General features: G+C 39.1%; 1 protein-coding gene across 11 annotated transcripts in view; it reads left to right on the forward strand.

Annotated features, from left to right (window-relative positions):
* trrap (transformation/transcription domain-associated protein) overlaps positions 1-22,323 on the forward strand; it is a 93,562-nt gene extending 71,239 nt beyond the window's left edge. For all 11 annotated transcript variants that reach the window (XM_058995905.1, XM_058995907.1, XM_058995910.1 and 8 more), the window contains 6 exons: positions 5,535-5,760; positions 6,096-6,313; positions 9,839-10,023; positions 11,584-11,787; positions 15,505-15,699; positions 20,237-22,323. In XM_058995905.1, the coding sequence (XP_058851888.1) occupies positions 5,535-5,760; positions 6,096-6,313; positions 9,839-10,023; positions 11,584-11,787; positions 15,505-15,699; positions 20,237-20,521 (1,313 nt within the window). In that variant the 3' untranslated portion in view covers positions 20,522-22,323. The remainder of the gene's footprint in view (positions 1-5,534; positions 5,761-6,095; positions 6,314-9,838; positions 10,024-11,583; positions 11,788-15,504; positions 15,700-20,236) is intronic.
* Positions 22,324-23,725: the final 1,402 nt, after the last annotated feature.

Consider the following 23,725-nt stretch of genomic DNA (forward strand, 5'->3'; position numbering starts at 1 on the left):
CTGTTTTCCTAATATGTTATTATACAATGCTTCTCTGTGATACTCTACTGCTTACTAAAATAGCCAGCCGAGATCTGTCTTTGCAATCACCAGCAGCAACTCACGCCTGTGTTTCTTTGTGGTTGTTTTCCTACAAACACTGTAGATGCTTGAGAGTGAACAGTTTTCTAACGCTGACTGTAGAGGGTATATTATTATAGTAAACTGTTACATTATTTCAGGATCTTATTTCGTGAAACTAGTGGGAAGTGCAATGTAGAAACTCCTTTGTTAGACCACTGACTTGCAGGAATCTTCTTAATTTTAACAATGACTTCCAAGTCATGTTTTAGGCTTACTAAAGTTAGCTTTGTGCAATAAGCTGCTTAAGTAGGCAAAACATGTCTTGTAATGTTTGATTTAGGCTGACAAATTAGACACAGTGCCTATACAGTAGATGTTCAAGTTTAAGCAAGTTGTACATTTTAGCACAGTAAAATACTGAGCTTCCAAACTAAACCTGAACTGAGCACTAGGCAGCTGTGAGCAGGTAAAAATATGTATGTGTGTGTATATATATATATATATATATATATATATATATATATATATATATATATAATATTTTTTTTCCCCAAGCAAAAATAATAGCTGTACATTGTGTTTGGCATGATGTTTTCTCCCAGGCACAACAGTTGCATGACAGTAAATGGGGGTTCTGAACTGTATTATTTAATTTAATATGCAGCAGCTCCAAAGCTAGGGAAGGCCCGCATAACGGTTGGCACATCGCTGATTGTTTGGAAATTTTAATCAATCAAAATGTAGTTGCTTTTCCATTTATACTTTTGGTATTCATCTTGACTGGTGTTTGATAACCTCTAGAATTGTTGACATGGAGTTGCAGCCCATAGGCAGACACCGCTGGCTTTGCGTTTATCAGCAGTGCTCCTGCTTCTTTGTGTTTCGTCTCTTATGTTTGCCTACAAATAGGTGCTTGACAATTGAACGATTGCGAGGGCGCATAGGGAATGATTCGTCCCACTCCATTGAGCGAAGCATGCAAGGGGATAGATATGCTTAGGAGCATTTGTTTGTGGGGGTATGTGTTTATGTATTTGCAGTGTGCCAGTATTGAGCAGTTAATAAGGGCAACAGTGTGGAGTAGTGGTTAGGGCTCTGGACTCTTGACCGGAGGGTCGTGGGTTCAATCCCAGGTGGGGGACACTGCTGCTGTACCCTTGAGCAAGGTACTTTACCTAGATTGCTCCAGTAAAAACCCAACTGTATAAATGGGTAATTGTATGTAAAAATAATGTGATATCTTGTAACAATTGTAAGTCGCCCTGGATAAGGGCGTCTGCTAAGAATTAAATAATAATAATAATAATGTGTAGGCATCAACTGCAGACCCCCTGTGTCCCTTTTCGGTTGGAACAGTCTTGCATACACCCCAGTTGGCCAAACATTCCCAAAAATAGATCATCACTGTAAAACTACCCAGTCTGGTAGAATAAACTTCTGTGACTGTGTGTATATGTGGGCCGTTTTTGAATACACAGGTGCATTTTCAACATACTTTTGGAGTGAATACAGTAAATAGAAAGATTTTCGTCAGGGGAATACTGTTCTGTTTATTCTTTTAATCTTACTGGAACACCGGAAAGGCTATTGTCTTGTGACCTTTTCATTTATTACAGCTCAAAGCAGTGGAATTATGGAGAGGGTGCATCATTGTCAGCTAAACTGAATTCGCAGACGGTTTTCTTGTATTCTGGGTGAAACATCAGCATTAATCCCTGGACAATGGGCTTCTATTAATAACTTCCCCATCATTGTGATTTAAAAGTTATAGGTCACTCAATTTAGGAATGGGGATTATTTTTAATTGACAGTACCAATTCTCACACCATCCTTTAGGTGTGATAATGAGAGACCTGTATTCATGAAATTATCAAGCTTGCTTTCTAAAGCTATTTAACTTTAATAAACTTGCAGTATAAAGCCTGCCTGGAGGAAGCAGAGTCTCTGCTTCTGTACTGTCCAGGTCTGTTTTGGCATTTAAATTGAATGCCTAAGATTATAAAATATAGCTGTCACGATGGGCTTTAGTTGTATATTCTTTGAAGGGGGCGCAGCAATATAGAAACTGAAAAATGAGCTGCTTTTGTGGGTAAGGAGACAGCCAATTAATTGTTTTCCTGGCTCATTAATAAAACTCGGGCTATGTAAATTTCTTCTACCAAATGATAAGGAGGAGAAAAATAGGGCAGCATTGCAATAGCCAAAAACCTAATGTTACATGATGTAAACTACTAGTTAATGAAATTACTCCATAAAGCTTACCTGTCCATTCGCTATGTAGGTCTCCCATGTGCTATTCTGAAAGAATCGCATGTTATTGTAAACCTATTTTTCATAAAAAATAGATCTGGTGCCGTAAATAGATTAAAGAAAACTCTTTTTGCTTTCAGGTATCAATTAGACTTCAGGGATGGAAATAAGGCTCCCATTGCATAGTGATTCGACCCAGTCTTGGTTTAATAAGACACACCTGAGGTTGTTACCTATACACTGTGGCAAATCAAGTTTGTATTAATGCCTGGAGTATGAAACTGCTATGGAATAGGAGTCGAATTTCCGTCCCTGCACTTGCACTTCCTAGATCTTTTCCAATTCAGGATCTTCTGGTGTTTCTGTAGAGCTTTCATTAATTTGATATGATACCAGATGTTTAAAACCAAAAAGTGAACATTCATGTTTAATATTTGTTTCTATAAACAATGACAGAGACCCACATAGTGACTTAGAAGTGTAAAACAGTTCAAACTGTAAGATTCATTTCATTAGAAAAAAAGAAATGCACCATATCATATGTAGATTGGACCTAAATTAACATTCTTCATGTAGAGCATTCATCACGTAGAGCATTTTTTTCAAAACAACAATGTTTTTATAATGAAAAATAATCCATCAACTTTTAAAATGAAAACCTGGGCTGTGACTGTACCAGTTAGCCCTTGCCTACTCTCTTTTTGCATTAAAGATGATCTAGAAATGAATTTATACTGTGTTTTCAAAGCAGGTTACTTAATTCTAATTACATGCATCTTTGTCTCCAGAGGTTAATCCATTTGTTCAAAGGCGAATACAGTTGGACGATTGGGTCTTCTGAAGATGACTCATCTTTTTTTTTTTCATTTTGTATTTAGCTGTATTATTAGTGAGTCTTTTGGATGTATTTATTTCATTTGATACAAAAAGAAAATATTAGGCTACCCAGCAGGCTTGCTAACAAGAGTCTGTCATATGACAGGGTGCTGTTGATGCCAGTATTATCGTCTGTCTTATAAACTTTAAACCAGCTCAGGCTAGGTATGGATTTCAGTAGCATTCAGAGTTCACAGTTAATCACAGCTTGGCCATGAGTTGTTTGGTGTTGATGTATCTGGTTAAGACCACACATACTTCACTGAGACTACTGTGGCCCAAGATTAAGGACGAGGTGGAGCCTGTGGGGAGGCCTGTGTGCTGTCAGCACAGAAAGCTAACTTCTTTGTTTCACACTAACAATCATTTGTTTTGCATGCTTCTGGAATGATGGAAGATCCACACTGAGGGCGTTATTAGTTTTGTGAACAGGGTCTAGGCCTTGGTCTTCTTTTTGAGGCCAAAAGTTCAGTGAGTGTTTACAATACAAGCTCAGCATCCCACAGCACATAATACATCTCTAAAGGCCTAAAAAAGTAGGGCCTGTGTTGTGAAAGTTCTATTACAATCCAATATTTACTCCATGTTTTTCTGGGCTGGAGTTTAGAATAGAATGGCCTTTAACCTACTATTATCTATCATCTTTTTAAAATAATGAAACAAATGTTGCCTCTGTCAGGTCTGTAAGAGAGGGAACTACCTCACTGGGTTCATAAATAAATATTTCCGTGAAAGTAAATCAGGCCTGAGTCACATCTATGGGCCACACTGCTAGATGCAGCATGGTGTCGCTGAGTTCTGTAGATGACTCGCGGGCTCCCTGCTCAGCCCAGATTATTCTTGCGCTCCTATTGCATTGACAGGCTGTGTGGTGTCTAATCCTGGAACAGCACAATGCAGGGTGACACCAGCGGCCTGGTGTGACGTGAGCCGTGGGAATCAGGAGACCTCCCATACCATGGTCTGACAGGTAGAGCCAGGCAGCTTGCAGACGTGATAAGAACTGCAGGATTCTGGCTTGAGGAAATGCAGTTTTCTTTTCCTGTCTGAATGCTACGGATCTAGAGTCTAAAGAGCAATGGGTGACTCTTTCAAAACACTTCTTTGTGTGACATTTAAATATAATACATTTTTGTTTACCTGGCATTAAACTTTGCCTGAGTTTCTGTCTATTTTTGCAGAGCAGCTGCTTAATAAAAATAAATTTATAGCTTACTGGTTGGATATAGGACAGAAAAGCACAAAGGACAGAAATTGTAGGCTTTTGTTCTAAAATGTGGAAAGTCCTTCCTTGGCCAAAGTGCTACGTTATAAAATGTTCGAGCCGAGTAGGATTTGCAACATCAGCAGTATTTATTTTAAACATAGGATATATATTCAGTAATTTGGGACAGTACCAGGAATGAAAAAGCAGCCTGACCACTGACAGCCTCCTCATACACAAACCTTTAGCCCAGCCTGCAGCTGACATGTGGGATCCATGGCAGGCGGCTTATAGCAAAATAAGGTTTTTGTGCTGCACTAGCAGTAAATTATGTATTGTTGTGCTGTTTTTTGTTCTTCCCATGCTGAGTCAGCAAGCCAACTAGGATTGAACGTATCTCCAATGTGAATGTCTTTTGAAGTATTTTACCCCTTCTTGAAAAGGCCTTTCAAACCCAAAGCTTCCAAATGAAGCCAACCTCTTTTTACTTATTCTCTAAAATGTATATTTGTATTTGGATGGTGTGTGTCCGGCTTTCTCAGTATATAGCCGATGTTGAAAGTAAAGCATACAGAGAAGCATGCTGTATAATACAATAATGTAATAAATAGACATCTGGATCACCTAATTTAAATGTCCATGTTGAGCTAAGTGCAAATGTGCTTGGGGCTATTGTCTCTGCATTCAGCTTAAAAACTAAACTGTTGTTTTTTTTTTTTTTTGTTCTCCTGGCCATATACTACTATCATCAGTAAGCAATATTGTTGTTGTTTTTTTTTTGTTATAAACCTTAGCTTTAAAATTAGTTTAAACTATTGTTTAACACAGCAAATTATTGCTGTGTGTTTTAAATTGATTGCAGGTTCCAACTCAGTTGAAATATCTTGGTGTAATACGCTGTATCTGCTACGAAATAGCAGCCTCTGTTGCAGCATTTCAACGTACTACCTGATTTGCAATGACATTGCCATGCTTGGACATCTACTCAAGTGTAATTAAACATGCTAGCAGCTTAAACCCTTAGCTGTATCAGTATGCAAGGGACAAGTTGGCACTGTTGTAGTGAAAATCCAACAACTCGCAATACTTTGAGGGAGTACAAGGGTTAACCCTTTTCTTGTCTCTTCTCCCCCATGGATAGACTTTGACTTCAGCGTGCCGGGCTCCATGAAGCTGCACAACCTCATCTCCAAGCTGAAGAAGTGGATCAAGATCCTGGAGGCAAAGACCAAGCAGCTGCCAAAGTTCTTCCTGATCGAGGAGAAGTGCCGCTTCCTGAGCAACTTCTCTGCCCAGACAGCCGAGGTGGAGATCCCCGGGGAGTTTCTCATGCCCAAGCCCACGCACTACTACATCAAGATTGCCAGGTAAAGTCCACACCCAGCACTCTATTGCATCAGTCCAGCCATTTAAAGATACTGTACAGCACACTACCTCAGCAATACAGCCAGCTAGAGACACCGCGCAGACTGGCAGGCAGACTTCACATATAGATCGCTAGATAAACACAAGCTACCACTACTGCATTAAGATTAAGTAAATATTTTTATTTTGGATTTTTGTTTCTAAGACACAACTGCAAACAAGAAATGATCAACATTGGTCTTCTTTCTTTCTTTCTTTCTTTCTTTCTTTCTTTCTTTCTTTCTTTCTTTCTTTCTTTCTTAATGACGGGTATGTATTTTATCTTACTCTCTCCCAGGTTCATGCCTAGAGTGGAGATCGTCCAGAAGCACAACACAGCCGCTCGCAGGCTCTACATCCGAGGCCACAATGGGAAAATCTACCCATACCTGGTGATGAACGACGCCTGCCTGACTGAGTCCCGTCGAGAGGAGCGAGTCCTGCAGCTCCTGCGACTGCTCAACCCCTGTCTGGAGAAGAGGAAGGAGACCACCAAGAGGCACCTCTTCTTCACAGGTAACACTGCTCATTGGCAAGTTTTTACAATTGAACTCTTTCCAGGTGGAATAATCCATGGAGGTGTAATAGTTAGCCATTTGTATTGGTTACATTACAGTTTCAAAGTCAGGCATGGACCTTGATCATCCGTACTGGGTTCCAAATAGCACTTAAACCAGTAGGACTAGTTTGAAAGCTGCTTGCTGTTAGTGTGATGGTATGTTGGACATGGAAAGCATGTACCCTAGTGACTCGAGTGGTGGAGGAGTAAGATCTGTTCTTGAAGTAGAAAGACTTGCTTTTTTGATATTTTTGTATTACACCCTTGGCCCCTCTCTAATTTTGATGCTTAGGGTGTTTAGAATTTGCTTTAGGAATGGCAATTTTACCAGTAGTCTGCTCGGGTCACATTTGTCATGAATATCATATTTGCTGGGAGCTTTTTAATAAAGCATGAGAAAAAAATTTAATTGAGGTCAGGAATGTTCATCGCAGTCCCAGTTACCTCAGCAAACAGCAGGGGCAAGTCGATTTAATCTGCAGAAACGTTATCTGGAGGATACAAAAGCCACCAAGTATAAAGAAAACAGCCGATTGATATTTGGGGTGGATAAGGAGATGAGATCCAAATAGTTTTCATATGACATGATCTAATCAGGGCTTTATTACTTCCAGTTCAGGGTTCAAGGGTAAGTCTTCAGGACCATCCAGTCTCTCCAGCACCTGAAGCAATTCAGCTCCTAGGTCTCATTCAGTTTTGAAATTCACATCTGGCTTTCTGTTATTAAATCATTTTGAACCTCTCTCCCTTTGTGAAGTTTTTTGACCGCTCGGTTTATTGTGTATTTCTATGAATAATATGCATATGTACTGTATGTATACATCCCACTCATCCTTTTTTTGTATAATGCATGAATAAAAAGAAAAATCTATAACTATTTACAAAAAGGTGGCATTACAGTAACCATTTTGACAATAAAAAAACACATTTACCATTTAATCAACCTATAAATAACATGACAGGCTTCACAAGATATGTGCATGCCTAGTATGATGCAAATACCAGTAGGTACTATACTTAGATCCTCTCGTAAGAAGCAGCATTTTGGTGATATTTTTCAGCATGTAAAATTACAATGTATTTCCTTTTTCTAAAGTACCATATTGCTTCAATTTGGTGCCACTGCGTTTATTTTAAATTGATCAAAATGACTGCGGCCCTTAAACGAGGGCGGCGATTATACGAGGGCGGCCTTTAATAATAATACTATGCTTTACAAACGCTGCAGTATTTTATTAAATGATTTAAGACATTTTAGAAACTTGTTTGTAATTTCTCTGCAAGAGAAACCAAAACTAAATCTTATAGATAGTAAGCAACTTTTTTTTTTTAATATAATTGTATAGGACTGAGTAAAATTCCAATTGAATAAAAAACAAAACAACTAAACCCCCTACAAGAAGATATCTTCAGCGTGATCGGCAAAGCTCTAAGTTCCTCTGAGTTTAAGTTTTCACCATCCAAGCTGATGACGAGGTAAACAGACAGCCCTTGTTTTATCCCCTGCTGTGTTGGCACTGAACTCTGCTGGGGAAAAAAAGGGACGTGAAGGACTGCTGTGCTGTAAGTAGTTCATCTTGGGTTGTCTGTCGGGACTGTACTATAAAATAACATTTGCTTACTAAAGGTGGGTGTACATTAGTTTGTATTACATGCTGGATTGAGGTTGCAGTCTCTTCGGGGGTGTCATGTACATAGGCAGAGTTGCGCGTTTCTTTATTTTTTGAGCAGGGGTAGAAAAAAAAATACCTTTTACGTTTCTTTATTGAGAGCGGCATTTATTCGAGGGCGGAGTCAGTTAAAAAGCTGATATCTATCTGTGTGAAGCGTTCATTCAAAGTAATACGGTATGGATTGTACAAAAAAAATCTGAAGCTTGAGAGAAGCTTGTGTTTTTATGGATGTTTTTTTTGTTGTTCTGGCATTTCTCATGTGTGTATTTACATGGTGCCCAGTGTTTACTGAGGACTTGATTTCCTCAGAGATCGAGGGGATTTTGGACTCCCAGTAGACCAGAAAGTGAAGTGGCTTGTTCTTGTTGACACAGCTTGATTTATTTTTAGAGCCCCATGTTTTTCGCAAATACGAAATAACACAAAACCGTTACTGCTGCGAATGAGAAATTCTTTTTTTGTGTGAGGTCTGTTTGTCAAAATGTTAAAAAATAAAATAAAATCGGATAATGTTTAATAAAAAATATGTAGTTAAAACATGTTGATGTATACTATTATTGATATACATCTATTTGACTTGTTTTATTAATGTGTATCTAATAAAATGACATTTGTGAAAGATTATTAAAAATAAAAAATCACGGGGCTCTAATTATTTTCATCATTTCATTATGTTTGACTGCCTTTTCTAAAGATGTATACAAATTTCAGCATTACAATAGCCACTCAAATTAAGTGCAAGTCGCCAAAAGGCTTCTACATTCAGTGTTTTTAAAGTCAGAGTACAGCAACTCTATACATGACAGCTTAAATAGCAAAAGTTAACAAATGCACATTATACAGAATTAACTAGGCGAACAAAAACAATAATAAACAACTTAGTTTCACACAGAAATCAAGCAAATATCGATTGTTTCGCATGCAAAAACATGCGCTTTTGAAAGTTCTGCTGACAAGCTTGTTATCCTGAATAACCTGAGCTTTAACCAGCTGCATTTGGAAGTTGCGAATGAATGGATGAACAATCCGTTTCCAGTCAGAGGTCAGGAAACAAGTGTCAAGTAGATCCACTAGTCTTTTTAATAGTTTTTACCCCTTCGGTACCGGTAATAAGTGTTGCATTATGATTATAATAATATATATACATTACACACACACATACCACGAGCATGGGTATATCTAGCATAAGATACATTTTATTCAACTTAAGTGGAATAACGTGATTTCTGGGAGTAGTTTCCAATGTGTCTTTGCTTGCATTCCAATCCAGTTGTATACTGATGAAATTGAAGATCCATAAGTTAAATAATCCATGAGTAAATTGATTAATATAAAAAATGTACACATATTGGCTTCCGAGTGGCGCATCCAGTAAAGGCGCTCCGCGTGGAGTGCAGGATGTGCCCTATAGTCTGGACGTCGCGAATAATTGGCCGTTCCAAATTGGGGAGAAAATAATAAATAATTGGCAACGACTTAAAAAAAAAAAAATGTACACATTTATTTATTTTAAAAATAGACTTGGTATAAAGAGAATATTGAATGATCAGTTCGTGGTGTACGGTTTTCATTCGCCTTAGGAGGATGTCCTTACATAAACCTTACTGGGACTCCTGTGGCGATACCTACATACACCGGTACTTGGGACTAGTTTGTACAAATGATTGCTTTGTTCATTCATTCAGCCAAAGAAAATGATAAAATGAACAATACGTATTTCATTCATTCTGTACCACAAAGAGAGAGGATGTCTTGTTGAAGGGTCTGAAAGTTTGAATCCTCTTTCATTTTGTTTTGCCCCCCCTCCAGTGCCCCGCGTTGTCGCAGTCTCTCCTCAGATGCGGCTCGTCGAGGACAATCCTTCCTCACTGTCCTTGGTTGAAATCTACAAGCAGCGCTGCGCCAAGAAAGGCATCGAGCACGACAACCCTATCTCGCGCTACTACGACAGGCTGGCTACAGTCCAAGCTCGAGGCACGCAGGCCAGCCACCAGGTATTTCAATTCACAATACACAAATAAAACTAGAGAGCTGCTGCTAACTTTGCATTGTAAAGCACACCCTGAAGAGCACACCTTGGGGAAAGCTGGGGAGCTATGCATCCCTGCTAAGAAAGCATATGGAGTAAAATAGGAGGTGGGGGGGTCTTCTGCTCTCCATTGTTAAAATGCATGAACTAGGGGCAATCCCGGAGGTGCCTCGCAATTCTATAAGGGAATAGTAAAAGTGATACACACAGTGCATGATCATTAATTATAACTCGCTCCTTAATGACAGGTTTAAATTGTACTAAATAACTAGTAAGTGTTAACACATATTATATAAAAAATTGTGTGATTTTCTTTAACATTAGATTTAAACTAAATGCTGCTGCTTTACACCTACTCAGATCAGCTTTGCAGTAAACGTTCTGATAACTGACTGTTGATAGTGACCTTGGGGTAGGAAAAGAAATGGATGCAGTTCACCTAAAACTCTAGTCTTATGTCTAATCCATTTTAGAAGAACACTGTAGAGCAGCTCTCACCTATTGGAGTTTCCCCCCATGCTTTCTTTGCTGGACAGAGTCCCTTTCCACATGCACGACCATCCTGTTGTGGGACAGGGGAACTGTTCAAACTCCTGAGTGTCCTGTAAGAAAGTTTTTAGGGTATTTTGATTGGACTATGGAATAGTTCCATGACTGCACAGTTGTTAATATAGCCACAGCTTTGTTACAAGCTTGATGCAGTGCTGCTTTGCCAATTTTTTTTTTTTTTTTCCTAATTAAATGTACGGTTCACGTTTCCCCGGCTCTCTAACACCAGCGCTCTGGTATGAAAAGCCCCTGTTGTGCATGGCTGAGAGTATGATGAGTGACTTGAAGGGTAGGCTTGCTTGCAAGTCATTCCTCTGCTGCCTTATCAATAGGTGCATCATGGCTCAGAGCCTGCCCCACATACCTGTACCTACGGGATTCTGTTCATTCTTCATTACTATTCCTCTTATCCGCACATCTGTCTGCTCAGTCTCAACCCTTACTCCACGGTTCCTTGCCTTTGGGGCCAGCAGCCTCAGAACGGAGGAATTTATTCTCATTTCACGGATTTGTTAGTATTGTTTGATCAAGACCGTTTTTCTGTGTCACCTACCAGCAATGCTACTGGAAGGCTGATATAACAATTATTATGATGATAATATTAATACATTTTACATTTGTCTGTCTTGTCATGGTGCAGCATTAACTTTGTAAATGCAGTTTTTGAATACTAATAAAAAAAAAAAGAATACGAATGCTGTTCTTTGATTCTGTAGGTCATGCTTTTGACCAGTAATGTGATATGCATGTAGTATTTAAATCCCCAAATTGTATTCCTAGCTTTTTGGAAGTTTGTAACAGTGCTTGCGGCAGTTTTTACGTTTTTACGTTTTAAGTATTGAATTAAACATGCAAGTGAAGTCGGTACTGTGGTGTTAATAACACGTTAGCCATGTATCTCCAGTCTGTCTGAATAGGGTTGTGAATATCACACTCTGATTTCTCATTTCCGTTGCCCCTCTGTGTCTCTCTCCAGGTTCTGCGGGACATCCTGAAGGAGGTGCAGGGGAACATGGTACCACGCAGCATGCTGAAGGAATGGGCACTGCACACCTTCCCCAATGCCACGGATTACTGGACCTTCCGCAAGATGTTCACCATCCAGCTAGCGCTCATCGGACTAGCTGAGTTTGTGCTGCACTTGAACCGGCTCAACCCGGAGATGCTGCAAATTGCCCAGGTGTGGTGTTGTGCATTGCTTTTATTTATTTAGTTTATTTTTATATATATATATATATATATATATATATATATATATATATATATTTATATATATATATATATATATATATATATATATATAATTGTTGTGTGTGTGCTCAAAAATATTGGTGGTTTTGTTTTATTAGGCAGCAAGTCTTATTTATAAAGCTTTTGAGTGTTTTTAAATACTTTTTTTTCACGAAACAGTTTTATGGCAGCTTAATGAAGCCAACACTAATTCATGAACTATTTGATTAATAAATACAAGAAGAAAAAAAAGCGGTGTTAAAGCTTTGTGAATAAATTAGTCATTTCACTGAGTAATGTACAAATGTTAAAATTCAATGAAACGTTTATTTAAAATGTCTTGACATGAAAACAGTGTGAATACAGTTTGTGATCGGCTTTTGCGTTTTAATAATTTGTTATCTGGAAAGGTTAGGCCCTTCAGAAACGTTAAGTAGGAGAGACCTGGAAATGAATCCCCTCAACAGACAAGACATTGTTTCATCTGTCTAATCACACAGTTACACTGATAAGGGCATCCTAGTGCCAAAAATATTTGAATGGTTTCCAGAAACCATAAAGGATCCAATTAAACTGTTAGAATATACCTGATACCATCTACACAAGTACATTCGCTGCAAGACTGTAAATCCTGTTGGGCAATGGCTGTGTCTAAAAGTTATTATTTGGAATGATGCTGTCAAACAATCCCACTGCTCCTGATCTTAATCCATTTCAGCCGCCAAGGATTAAACTGGATAGCAATGGGCATCTGGACTTTAATAGTAAGCTTCTTCCAGCACATTACTGTTCCTTGGTTTAGATCCCATTAAAAAGAGACAGATCATATGAAGGCTACGTGAATGATTGAGGATTAGGTGCTGTAGGTTTTATGTTTGAAAACAGCTTTTGAGTAATGACCTAGACCCAAGAAGAGGTGTAATCAAGTTATTGTGGATCATGAGGACAGTGGTAGTTGTTAACAAATGCGTCTCCCCCTATGGTGGATCTTTTTGGTTATGCCATCAAGCTGCATACAGTAACCTCAGCCAAGCAGGTTGAAACGTGGCCGTAACAAAGGCATGTGTTTCTAGGCTATAAATATAGGCTTGTGCTATTTTCCACTACTACCTCATTGCCTCCTGCAAGGAAGGCATTGGACATGTTAAAGGTGAACTCAGCTGGAACACTACAGATGTAGCAACCTCCCTTTTTTAAGCACTGAAGCACAGTTTGATTTAACAATGTGTAGAATACTAAAGTGATTCAAGTGCTGCTTTTGTACTCGAAAGTATAATTTGCACACATAGTTTGTTGTGTAATTTGCTCAAACACTGCCCCCCCTCCCTCATGGGTTCTATCCGAGCACTCTGAGACCTTGGAGAACTCTTATGCCATTCAAACAAAACCCTAATCAAGGGTTTTGTATAGGCTGTGTCCGTCCTCTAGGCTTTTTGTTGCTTTTGCAGAGCGTAGGAGTGCTTTTAGCTACAAACATTTTGTTATGAAACCCTTTTGAGTTGTGTTGCATCAGTTAAGACTCAGTAGGAGGAGGGGGTTCATTTGTATCATTGATGGCCCAGATGTATTACTTATAATGTGTAATAAGATCCCTTGAGAAATGGTGACACATGCATTCCAACCAGCAAAAATCACATTTATTAATCAATCATCATTCAAGAACAAGTAGCTGTACAGTTCATCTAGTGGTGGTGTAATGCAATGCAGACTTTCTTTTATGTTGTTATTGATCATAATTCCCCAGCATGCAATTCATCAATACACTGGTGTTGTTTTTTAAGAGTGCGCGGGTGGATTGAAAGGTTACTAATTTAGGCATTTTTTGATTAGATTTAAAATTCAATCAATCTGCAGTTTTCGCTAATGCAGAAAGATTGGATATCCGGTCATGTATTTATTAAAATTATGATGTTTTGAATCAAAATCAAAATTTTGATGTATTACAGTTTAGTAGGGACTTCGCAACACTCAGATGCATGCAATTTAAAGGCCTGTGCTTAGATTCAATTCAGCTATATCATTTCTAATCTCACAGCTAATAATGGAAAGATGTATTGAAGTTATTATTTTCTCCTCTCGCCCCCCCCCCGTATGCAGCGAGAAGCGTTTAGTATCCTGTTTCATGGAGTGAAGTGCTTTTATTGTAGTTTTAACATTTAATAGCTATCAGTATTCAATAGCCGACTTGCTGGGAGCACAACTTGACATTCCTGTTATCAGCGTCTCTTCGGGGTAGCACTTGACCCACAGAGCTCTGGGCCATCGAGGTGAAAAACATTAAACACCTTTTTATATAGCTGTCAAAATGGCATGCCTGCTTCATATAGCACCTTATCTTTTATATTGAAAATGTTTTATGTAATTATTGTACTGTACTGTACTGCAGACCAGATTGGAGTTTTAAAGGTCAGGTCTTTGTACTTGCTTGCCTTTTTTAAAGCATATGCTATACTGCACGATCAATGCGTTTTCATGCTTCTCTCTCTCTTTCTCAATTGTCCCGCGTTATACCGCCCCCCTTTAAAACACCACCCTGGCATACTGCCAGCTATTCTCTCTGAACAAATGTCACCAATATAAAAACAGTGCTATTTTACCCATTATATCGCCTCCCTGCTGTCCGCCACCCGCCAGCTTCCCAAGCCAAACAAATGTAAATATAAGCACTGCAGTTTCCCTCATCGTAGTGCCAGCGAAATAATCATGGCCAATTAAAACAACAAAGTTATGCAGTTAACCTTTGACTCGCTTTCCTAATTCATTAACTGAACGTTCATACAAACGTCATCAACACTCCCTCTCCCAAAGCAAAACAAAGTACAAAATGGCGAGTCGACCCTACATTTACACCAGAGCAAAAGAAACAAATCTGCATGTATGCATCTGAAAATAAGAAAGCAAGTCAGCAAGGCATCGCAAATGTTTTCTAAGTGAGGCATATACTGTTAGTCAGACATTCTGGATAAAAACAAATGGCTTACCATGATGGAAAGGGTCGATTTTGTTTAACCTGAAAAAGGCTTGACGCCGTTTTTGTTTTAACTCCTTAAAGAATACTGTTGAGCTTAAATTGCTTTGTGAAATAAATAGATGGCATTGTTCAATGGGGGATAGTATTAAGCAGGCTTAGTCTTTCCACAAACAGTAAAGTTCAAATGACCAGTACAGTAAAATAAAATAAAAATCAGACGCTTTTTAGTTTTTATGGAATTGTTGTTTGGGTGACTTGACCCTTTTATTATTATTATTATTATTATTATTATTATTATTATTATTATTATTATTATTATTATATATTATTTTTTTTAAGTATAAACTGTTCCTCAAAAGTAACCATGTATGTTTCATAGACAGGAAAAGATGATAAAACTTCACTCGTAAACCTACTGTTGTGTTAAGAACTAGTACATTTAGCTTACATTTAGTGTTGTCTAGACAAGATTTTATATATATAGTACAGCTCTTGTAACACCTGAACCTTTTCTCAGTATTGTAACATTTAAACACAATATATTTGATAATGTAACCAGTTGTGTTCTGCTAGTAAATCCTTGCTGGTATATATGTTACACATGTATTCCAAGTAGGGAGAGGAATCCAGATTTTGGATGAATGAGTTTTAGTAAGTTTGTATTTAGATTCACCCTGCTTGTTTTTTCCTTGGCAGGACACTGGCAAGCTCAATGTTGCGTATTTCCGATTTGACATCAATGACGCCACTGGGGACTTGGATGCCAACCGGCCTGTTCCATTCCGGTTGACTCCCAACATCTCTGAATTCCTGACAACCATCGGGGTCTCCGGCCCTCTCACAGCCTCCATGATTGCCGTCGCTCGCTGCTTCGCTCAGCCCAACTTCAAGGTAGGCAGGGATATTCAGTACAAATTCATACCCACAAGGTACGGGCATTTTTCTTTTGTTTCATGTTTACTAACAAATTTAAGATAAGAAAACTCCAACAAAAAACTGTAAACCATCATATAGAATGATGGAAGAGGATGGAAATTACTTTTTAATTGTGTGTGTTTTTGCTCTAAAACTCTACCCTGTGAATTAGATTAATCTTGTCCTGAGCTCAACATTTTGGAGAGTTCAAGTATGCTTCTTCGTATGCCTTTAGCCAGAGTTGACAGATAGGCTCCCCCATGAGATACATCTTTGTGTGATCATCAACTCAGAAACAGAATCTCTCTGCTCTACAGGGATCTTGGCAGCTGTCACACGTGTTTGTTCAATAACTCACAACACAGTGTGCAGCTCTGAGGTGAGAAGTTGTCATTCCATATCTCTTCCAAATCAGATATCTGTTTTTCAGCTTTCTCTTGGTGTTTTTGCTTTGTCAGTCACACTGCTGTCCAGGTGCGACTTCACATAAACTTCACTTTAGTAGGCAAGGCAAGGGAGGCGACCAGTGCCAGTTACCAGAGTTTGTAATGTTTTATGCAGATGCTATTTATGCTTTAGGAGCAGCAGGGTAAGTTTGGATTGCTTTTTGGAACCCAAGATGTTTACACTTTACGGTTGTGTTACTACATTTGTAGCACGCAAAGAGATGTTTAGAAATGTGTGTTTTTTTTTTATAGAAACAGAGGTTGTTGAGGTTTCTAAGCAGTAACATATACTTCAATTCAGTAGTCTTTGGTTACGTAGTGCATCATGTTGCAAAGCATTATGTAGTGTTGTGTGTGGTTTTTTTTTTTTTTTTTTTTTTTAATAATTATTATTAAAGATCTTCAGCTTTTCAATATGTTAACTCATTCAAGGAACATTTGAATACGACTACTATGACATCTTTAATATTTCATGGCTTGGTTGCAGTTTCAAAAGTAATCCATAATAATGCACATCATCTCCCAGGCATACCGGTTAATGTAATCGGATAGATATCTTTGTGAGGGAGTTCTATCTTTTAGTCTAAATAACCCCAAGGTGATGGATTTAGAACTACACCACATTAGGCAATCTCTACAAATGAACGGTTATCCTCTTTGCCTCATTAGCACAACCATTCATGAGTGCCAGAACAAAGGCTTGGGCATAAAACGGGTGAGAATTCTCCAGCGATTCCTCCCTTTATCCCCTAGTACAGACAGAAGCGCAGACAAGACAGGAGTGATAAATACAGAGGGTGGTATCGACGGGCTACACAAATATTTGAAGCGACCCCAAGAGACTCTCGTCTTTTTTAGAAAGCTGAACCTGCAGTCTTAGAATGCTGTAAAAGTGTTTTGAGAGCCAAATACGTCAAGAGAATACTATTCCATAGTAAAAGAACATGGGTGTATCGAACAAGAAGCAGACTCTGGCCTCTGTCCGGTATTTTGTAGCCAGGTTGGATGTACAAGCCAGCTGCCTCCTAAGTAATGAATGGGTATGAGCCTGCTTCTCTCCAGCCAGAGAGCAGACTTCACAAGCTCCAATCCTGAGACCGTAAGCATCGCTATCAAAGATATTCCGTTTGCTCTCGACCTTAAACCGGAGTAGCAGAGCAGAGATTCAAGGGTATACTGTAAACACTATAGGGTTTAAAAAAGAGTGCATTTTACTTTAGCCATTGCAAGTAAGCAGATTTTAAAGCCTTTCATGTGGCGGTTGAGCTGCAAGTTTCTGCTGGGGTTGGACCCTTGTAATGCAGACATCTACAAAAAGACCAGGCTGAAGACCAAGCAATTCCCGAATGCTTCTGTTCTAAAGGTGCCAACAATAAAGGGGAGGATTAGCGAGGCCAAAACCATTGGAGAATCATGCCCAATAGGGCTGCCTTTTCACAAGCGAATGTAAGTCGGTGTAGGGGGCAGCCAGGGTCTGTGTCCTCAGGGTTCAATCGGCTAGGGAAATGTCATGATGCTCAGTCACTACATGCATGTTACTTTGTATTGCTTTACATTTTTTTGGGGTGTGATTGCTAGTCTGTTGCACCTGCTGGTGTCGTGTGGATCTCAACATAAAGGCCATTTATTAGGCTCTACTGAAACCGCTACAGTAGTTCTAGTAATTATATTGGTTACAGCTGAATAGTGCTTTACAACTCTGATCACATCCCAGCAGGACTTTTCTGCCTGCTTTATATAACTGCTTAATATCTTGATGTTTAGATAAGTGCTCTACATGGTGCCCTGGGGTTTAAAAGTTAAAAACTCTTGGTTTGGGTATAGAATGTGGCAAGACCTCCGCTTCCTGTCTGGGGGTCTGCAAAAATGAAAAGGAAAAAAAGAATACTTTGGGAAGTTATTAAATGTAATGTTCATGCATCCAGTTGTTTAAGATAAATTCACATGTATGTGTTGGATTTAGAGCATGCAGTGGTGGTGCTTTTATTCATGGCACTGACTCCTGGATAACCTGGACTGCACCTGTAAAGGTCATGGTGAAAGTGTTTTTTGACCTCTTGAATTCAGTTGTTTACAGTCCCAATTCATTGGAAGTTGTTTAGATTTGAGGTCAAGGGCTCAATTTGTAGGGACGGATGTGGCATGCCTTCCTTTCTAGTTTGGTGGTAAAGCAGAGGCTGGTTTGAGTAAACTGGGGGAGTGCAAACAAGCAAGGGCTGAAGGAAGTGTTATTCCAGCTGGAAGTGTGCAAGATTATCATCAGCAGCCCACTAGCAAATTAAAGTAAACCTTACCACAGGAGCCTTTAACTGATGACTTGAATGTGCAGTATTGGACAGTTTTCATATTTAACTTTGCATATGAGAGGGGGCGGGGGCGGGGGCAGATTTTCCCACCTGTGCTCCAATAAATAAAACGTTCTACAGAAGTGCTCAAAAACATCACTTATTTTCTATTTCATTCACCATTAGGTTGGTGTTTGCACCCGCGTCCACCTTAGTCTGTAGGTGTAGCCACAGCATTTTTAAAGCATCATTTCCATCTGAGCCTGGGTATGGGACTCATTGTGCATGGTGCAGCTCCAGACGATGATGATTGACTATTTAAATACAGTGGAGTCGATGTGGGAGGCTTCTAAAACGTGCCTGTCTTCGTGTTATAACAATGTGTTTTGATGTTAATTGTAAAAATGTATGCATCAGGTTTAAGAAGGCTAATAGCATATAATTAATCATTTCTTCTTTTAAAAAGTTTTTTTTTTTTTTTTAAATCCTAAAACCGCTCATGACCTTGTATTATCGCGTCTCTTTATAATTAAGGAATGAAAACAGAGCTCCCTTGCGTGACTTTTGCTGAAGTAATGCAAATTAAACTTGGATGTACACTAAGCGTTGTGCCAGAAATCCCAGCAAACCTGTCACCAGCCTAAGTATTTCGGTATGATTATAATAATTAAATAGAAATCTGACTTATCAGTATAGCTTTAGAAATAATAAGGCTGTTATCATTCAGGTGTGATGTACCTATTTTAACATCAGTGTGTAGCCTTGAGAAATACATGGATGAATGCAGTGCGTATAAATATTCCTGTTGAGTTTTTCCCGCAGTCATGAATTGCTGTACAGAAGGGGTGGCAGAGGTCAGAAACAGCTGGTTATTCACAGCAGGTTGTAACATTTTTTAATTTATAGCAGCTTTTTTTTAAGTTATTAAAATGTGTGCTTACAACTTGGCAGTCCTTGAAACTGTTTGGTATAAAACATTACCCCTGGGACTGACTTATTTTTAAGAAATTATAGCCCTGTCCCCAGCTATATAAGGGTATAATCAATTTGCTTAGAAACCAAGTATGGTAGCATTAGTTTTGTGAGAACAAATGAAGCAAAGTCGGCTTGCAAGACGTTTGTTTCCCTTTTTTTATTTCGTTTTGGATAAGCTCTGTTTTGCTAGTGGCAGAATGCTTTCACTGTTTCTTCCACATGCCTTGCATAACCAATGGAAATATTATAATATTAAAAATAATGCAAACAGGCAATCCTAGGTTTATGAGTATGTGGCCCCTGTGTCTCAATTTCAAATGGCTCATCCACAAAAAACACTGCTGATTTTTGGAGTACAAAATCAGATGGCCTCTACTGGAAAGTCTGAGGGAGGCAATATCATTTGTAAGATGCAAAAGCTGTTAACCAATTCTGAAATGTCTGAAAGCTCACGCTACTTAGCTGTGTGCCTCTCTTATATCGTAGTGCACAGAGCTGCTAACAAAATGTCTGGCTGATTATTAAAACAGTGCTTTATCATGTTAAATCTGAACTGAGACAGGGCCAGGTGAGGGAGTGTGAAGCTATTACAGTGGAATTGGACAGACTGGTGCTTTTGGCTCAGGCTGTGTTTACCTGCAAGAGTTCATTAATTTCAGTGACTAGAACACTAGAGAAGTGTTTCCAGTTAATTTGAAAATCCAGATTTATTACCGGTAGTTAAAAGCCAGTAATCCCTTGGTTATTTTTCTAGCCTGACATAATGATCCTCATTTCCTTTCTCTCGCTCTCTCTCGCTCTCTCCAGGTTGATGGCATTCTGAAGGCCGTGCTGCGTGATGAAATAATTGCCTGGCACAAGAAGACGCAGGAGGACACCTCCACGCCGCTCTCAGCTGCCGGGCAGCCCGATAACATGGACAGTCAGCAGCTCGTGTCCCTGGTCCAGAAAGCGGTCACCGCCATCATGACCCGGCTCCACAACCTGGCCCAGTTCGAGGGGGGCGAGAGCAAAGTAAACACACTGGTGGCAGCAGCCAACAGCCTGGACAACCTTTGTCGAATGGACCCCGCATGGCACCCGTGGTTGTAAACCACGTCAGGACTGGAATCGGACAGGCTTAAGAGTTCAAGCTGTGTCAGCCTGCTAACACTCGCCCTAGCTTTATGAAATGTTTGGGTGCCAGTGTTGGAGCAGAAATTGAACCACCATGGAAGAATTCACCATTTTTTATGGCAGTGGTATAAGGATCATTGCTGTTGGAATTCTGTATGTGACTCACTTTTCTTTTCCCTGTAATTAGAAAGGACGTACAGAGAAGAACAATGTTATCACAACACAACCTTTTATATAGCATGCGTGCTTCACAGCCAATGGATCGGGTCATGTTTTTAAGACTTTGTGCTCCTAATAGAAACCCAAATCCCAGGTTGACAATAGACATACAGAATGATGTCGTCTTTTTATTTTATTGTTTCCACTGTGAAACAGTTGGGCTTTACATTTGTACTTGTTGGCCAGTGGTCCTCAGCAACTTCTTTAGTACTAAGGAAAGTACATGCATATGCAATTTAAGTGGTTTATCGTCTGTAAAACAAACAAACAAAAATAATACAGTGAATCTGTATTTATAGCAACTTGTTTATATCATTGCCCCCTGTAGGTCTGCCATGTGACTGCTTAGTAGCGCTCTCTGCTGGGAGAGGCGAGAATGGAACAGTCTTCTGCCTGTTTCTAGATTAATGCTGTGTTTGCACTTATTCATGGTATCAGTATTTAAAATACATGCATTAAATATGGTGCAAAGCCAGTGTTGTGCAGACTTTTCTTTAGTAGTGTTTTCTGCTTTTTATCTTTCACGCTGTGGTGATTTTATATATCTTTTGCTGGTTTATTAAGGCTGATGCACCTTGCTGGATCATCATCGGTGCAGTGTGTTGCATGGAATAAAATCCTCTGATCAACAGAACACTTAACATTACAAAGAGGGACCAAACACTCACAGCACTCTGTTGCAGGGTGAGCTGTTGCTTTCAACACATTGCATTTAGCCCTAACAACCCAGTACTGGGTCCTGGGAATGGGTAGCAACAAGAAAATCACAACAGAGCGAATGCACATCAAAATGCAGCAAAGAACATTTCTATTAATCGCTATATCCGAGGTGGATGCTGGCCTTTAAATTTGTTTCCCTAATCTTCTATTACTGAAAACCGTGTTTTCCAAGATAGTCTTGGATATGAATCTGAACATTTTCATGTAACTACGAAAAATGAAACAAAAAAGAAAAAACATATTGTACTTTTATCCAGTGGTTAGAGAACTGATGTGTAAATATACTTTCTTACCTTGTGTTTTAATATTGAGGGATAGACAATTGTTGTCAGTGCATTCCATCCTCATTCTCTTGCTCATCTTGAGAGACCATTATCTTGGAGCCATGTGTACATTTTAATGAAGATCATTTGCATAAGATTGAAAACCGTCAAGCCACAAGGTGTATTAGCATTGGAGTGTGGATGGAGTGTTCATTTAGAGGGAAGACACAGTGTACACATAAAGCACACTATAATATTTTTGTACCTAGAAGCATTATGATAAGTACTTACTAAATGAAGTTTGGTTTACAAGGGATGTTTTTAATAATCCCAGCATATACATGTGTGTATGTGGGAGTTTAATACTTGTATTAAAACGCGACAAAGATTCCTGACTGATGCTGTATCCTGTATCTCTATTCAAATGCTGTGACCTTTTCCTTTCTCTTTTTTTTTTTTTGTAACTTATTTTATCAATTTTGCAAGGTACTTGCTTGTGTGCCAGCAATTTGCTTCCAAACTTTACCACTATGTTGTACAGTTGTATTTTTAGAATTAAAATGCTGTTTTGTTACATTGGTTGTTTTTTGTTTGCTTTCCTGGCTTCATTCTTACAACTTCTTACGACTTTTAAAGACACCAGTATGCAGCCTACTGTACAGTACATCAACGCCACCTGCTGGACATTAAACATAATATAGCACATTCTCTGAAAACTCTAAAGGACTAAGCTTTATACATTTATGATCTCTTTTTGTGCACAGTTTGCTACTCCCTTTAGTTAACTAAATGTTCTGGTTCCCTGTGTCTCACAAAAAGGCAATATAATAGAAGTACCAGCAATCAACTGCCCACACAGATATTCACTTACAATAATAGTGTATGGGGGTACATGGAGTAGAGCTGGGGGAAAACAGCTTGGATTAGATCAGTTCCTTTAGTTCTGCTTTAAACCTTCTACTGCCTGACCCTCATGCTCATGGCCTCTTGTTGGTTAGGCTAATGAAGGCTATAGTTGCTTTTTAATGCGACATGCCTTGGTCATTTATAGAAAGCAGGTAAATGGGCCCTTCCAGAATTAACTCTTAAAACTGGGTTGGCCAGGGTGTCCTCGGCTCACTGCGCACCAGCAACCTCTGTCGTCTGGTCGGGCGCCTACGGGCTTGCCTGTAAGCTTCCCAGAGCTGCATTGTCCTCCGACGCTGTAGCTCTGAGGTGGCTGCATGTGGGCCTGCAGTGTGTAAAAGAAGTGGTCGGCTAACAGCACATGCTTCAGAGGACAGAGTGTGTTCGTCTTCGCCGCTCCTGAGTCAGCGTGGGGGTGGTAGCAGTGAGCTGAGCCTAAAAATAATTGGCTATTCCCAATTGGGGAGAAAATTATTTAAAAATAAATAAAAAATATAAAAAAATTGCTAGGCACAGAGACAAAGCATTACCACTTATAGGAATCAGCTAAATCATGGCACTTCAGCCTCAAACAATAGGAACACTGTTATGTTCTATCAAGATAAGAATAAAGTTGAGGATTTTAGACAAGGGAATGGGGTTGGCAGGGAGCTGCTTCGACTCCAACAAAAGGTTTTGTTTTCTCTAATTAAATTTGAGATGGTCTTCCACGTGGAGTAATATGAAGCCATATATGCACAGGCTCTTTAAAGTGTACATTGTCAAATTGCTTTTTCATGTATTTTTTTCAAAGGTGAAACTGCAACTGAGTTACACTGAATGGCAAAGTAAAGGCAGTGAAACCATTTGAGTTGGTAGCTGAGCTGGGATTTGAATTTAGGCTCTCTTGGGATTAGTCCTTAGCTTTAACCAAACATGGAATTCACTTGTTCACACACAGTTAACACAAGGAATAAATTAAGCATGATTCACTGAAATTCTCTATATCATCAATATTTGCACAACCTTTTACCAATTAATTTTCAATCGTATAAACCCTTGTCTTCCAGTTCACATTCCTCATGATAATCTC

This window comes from Acipenser ruthenus, chromosome 22, assembly GCF_902713425.1.
Source record: "Acipenser ruthenus chromosome 22, fAciRut3.2 maternal haplotype, whole genome shotgun sequence".
NCBI classification, from domain to species: domain Eukaryota; kingdom Metazoa; phylum Chordata; class Actinopteri; order Acipenseriformes; family Acipenseridae; genus Acipenser; species Acipenser ruthenus.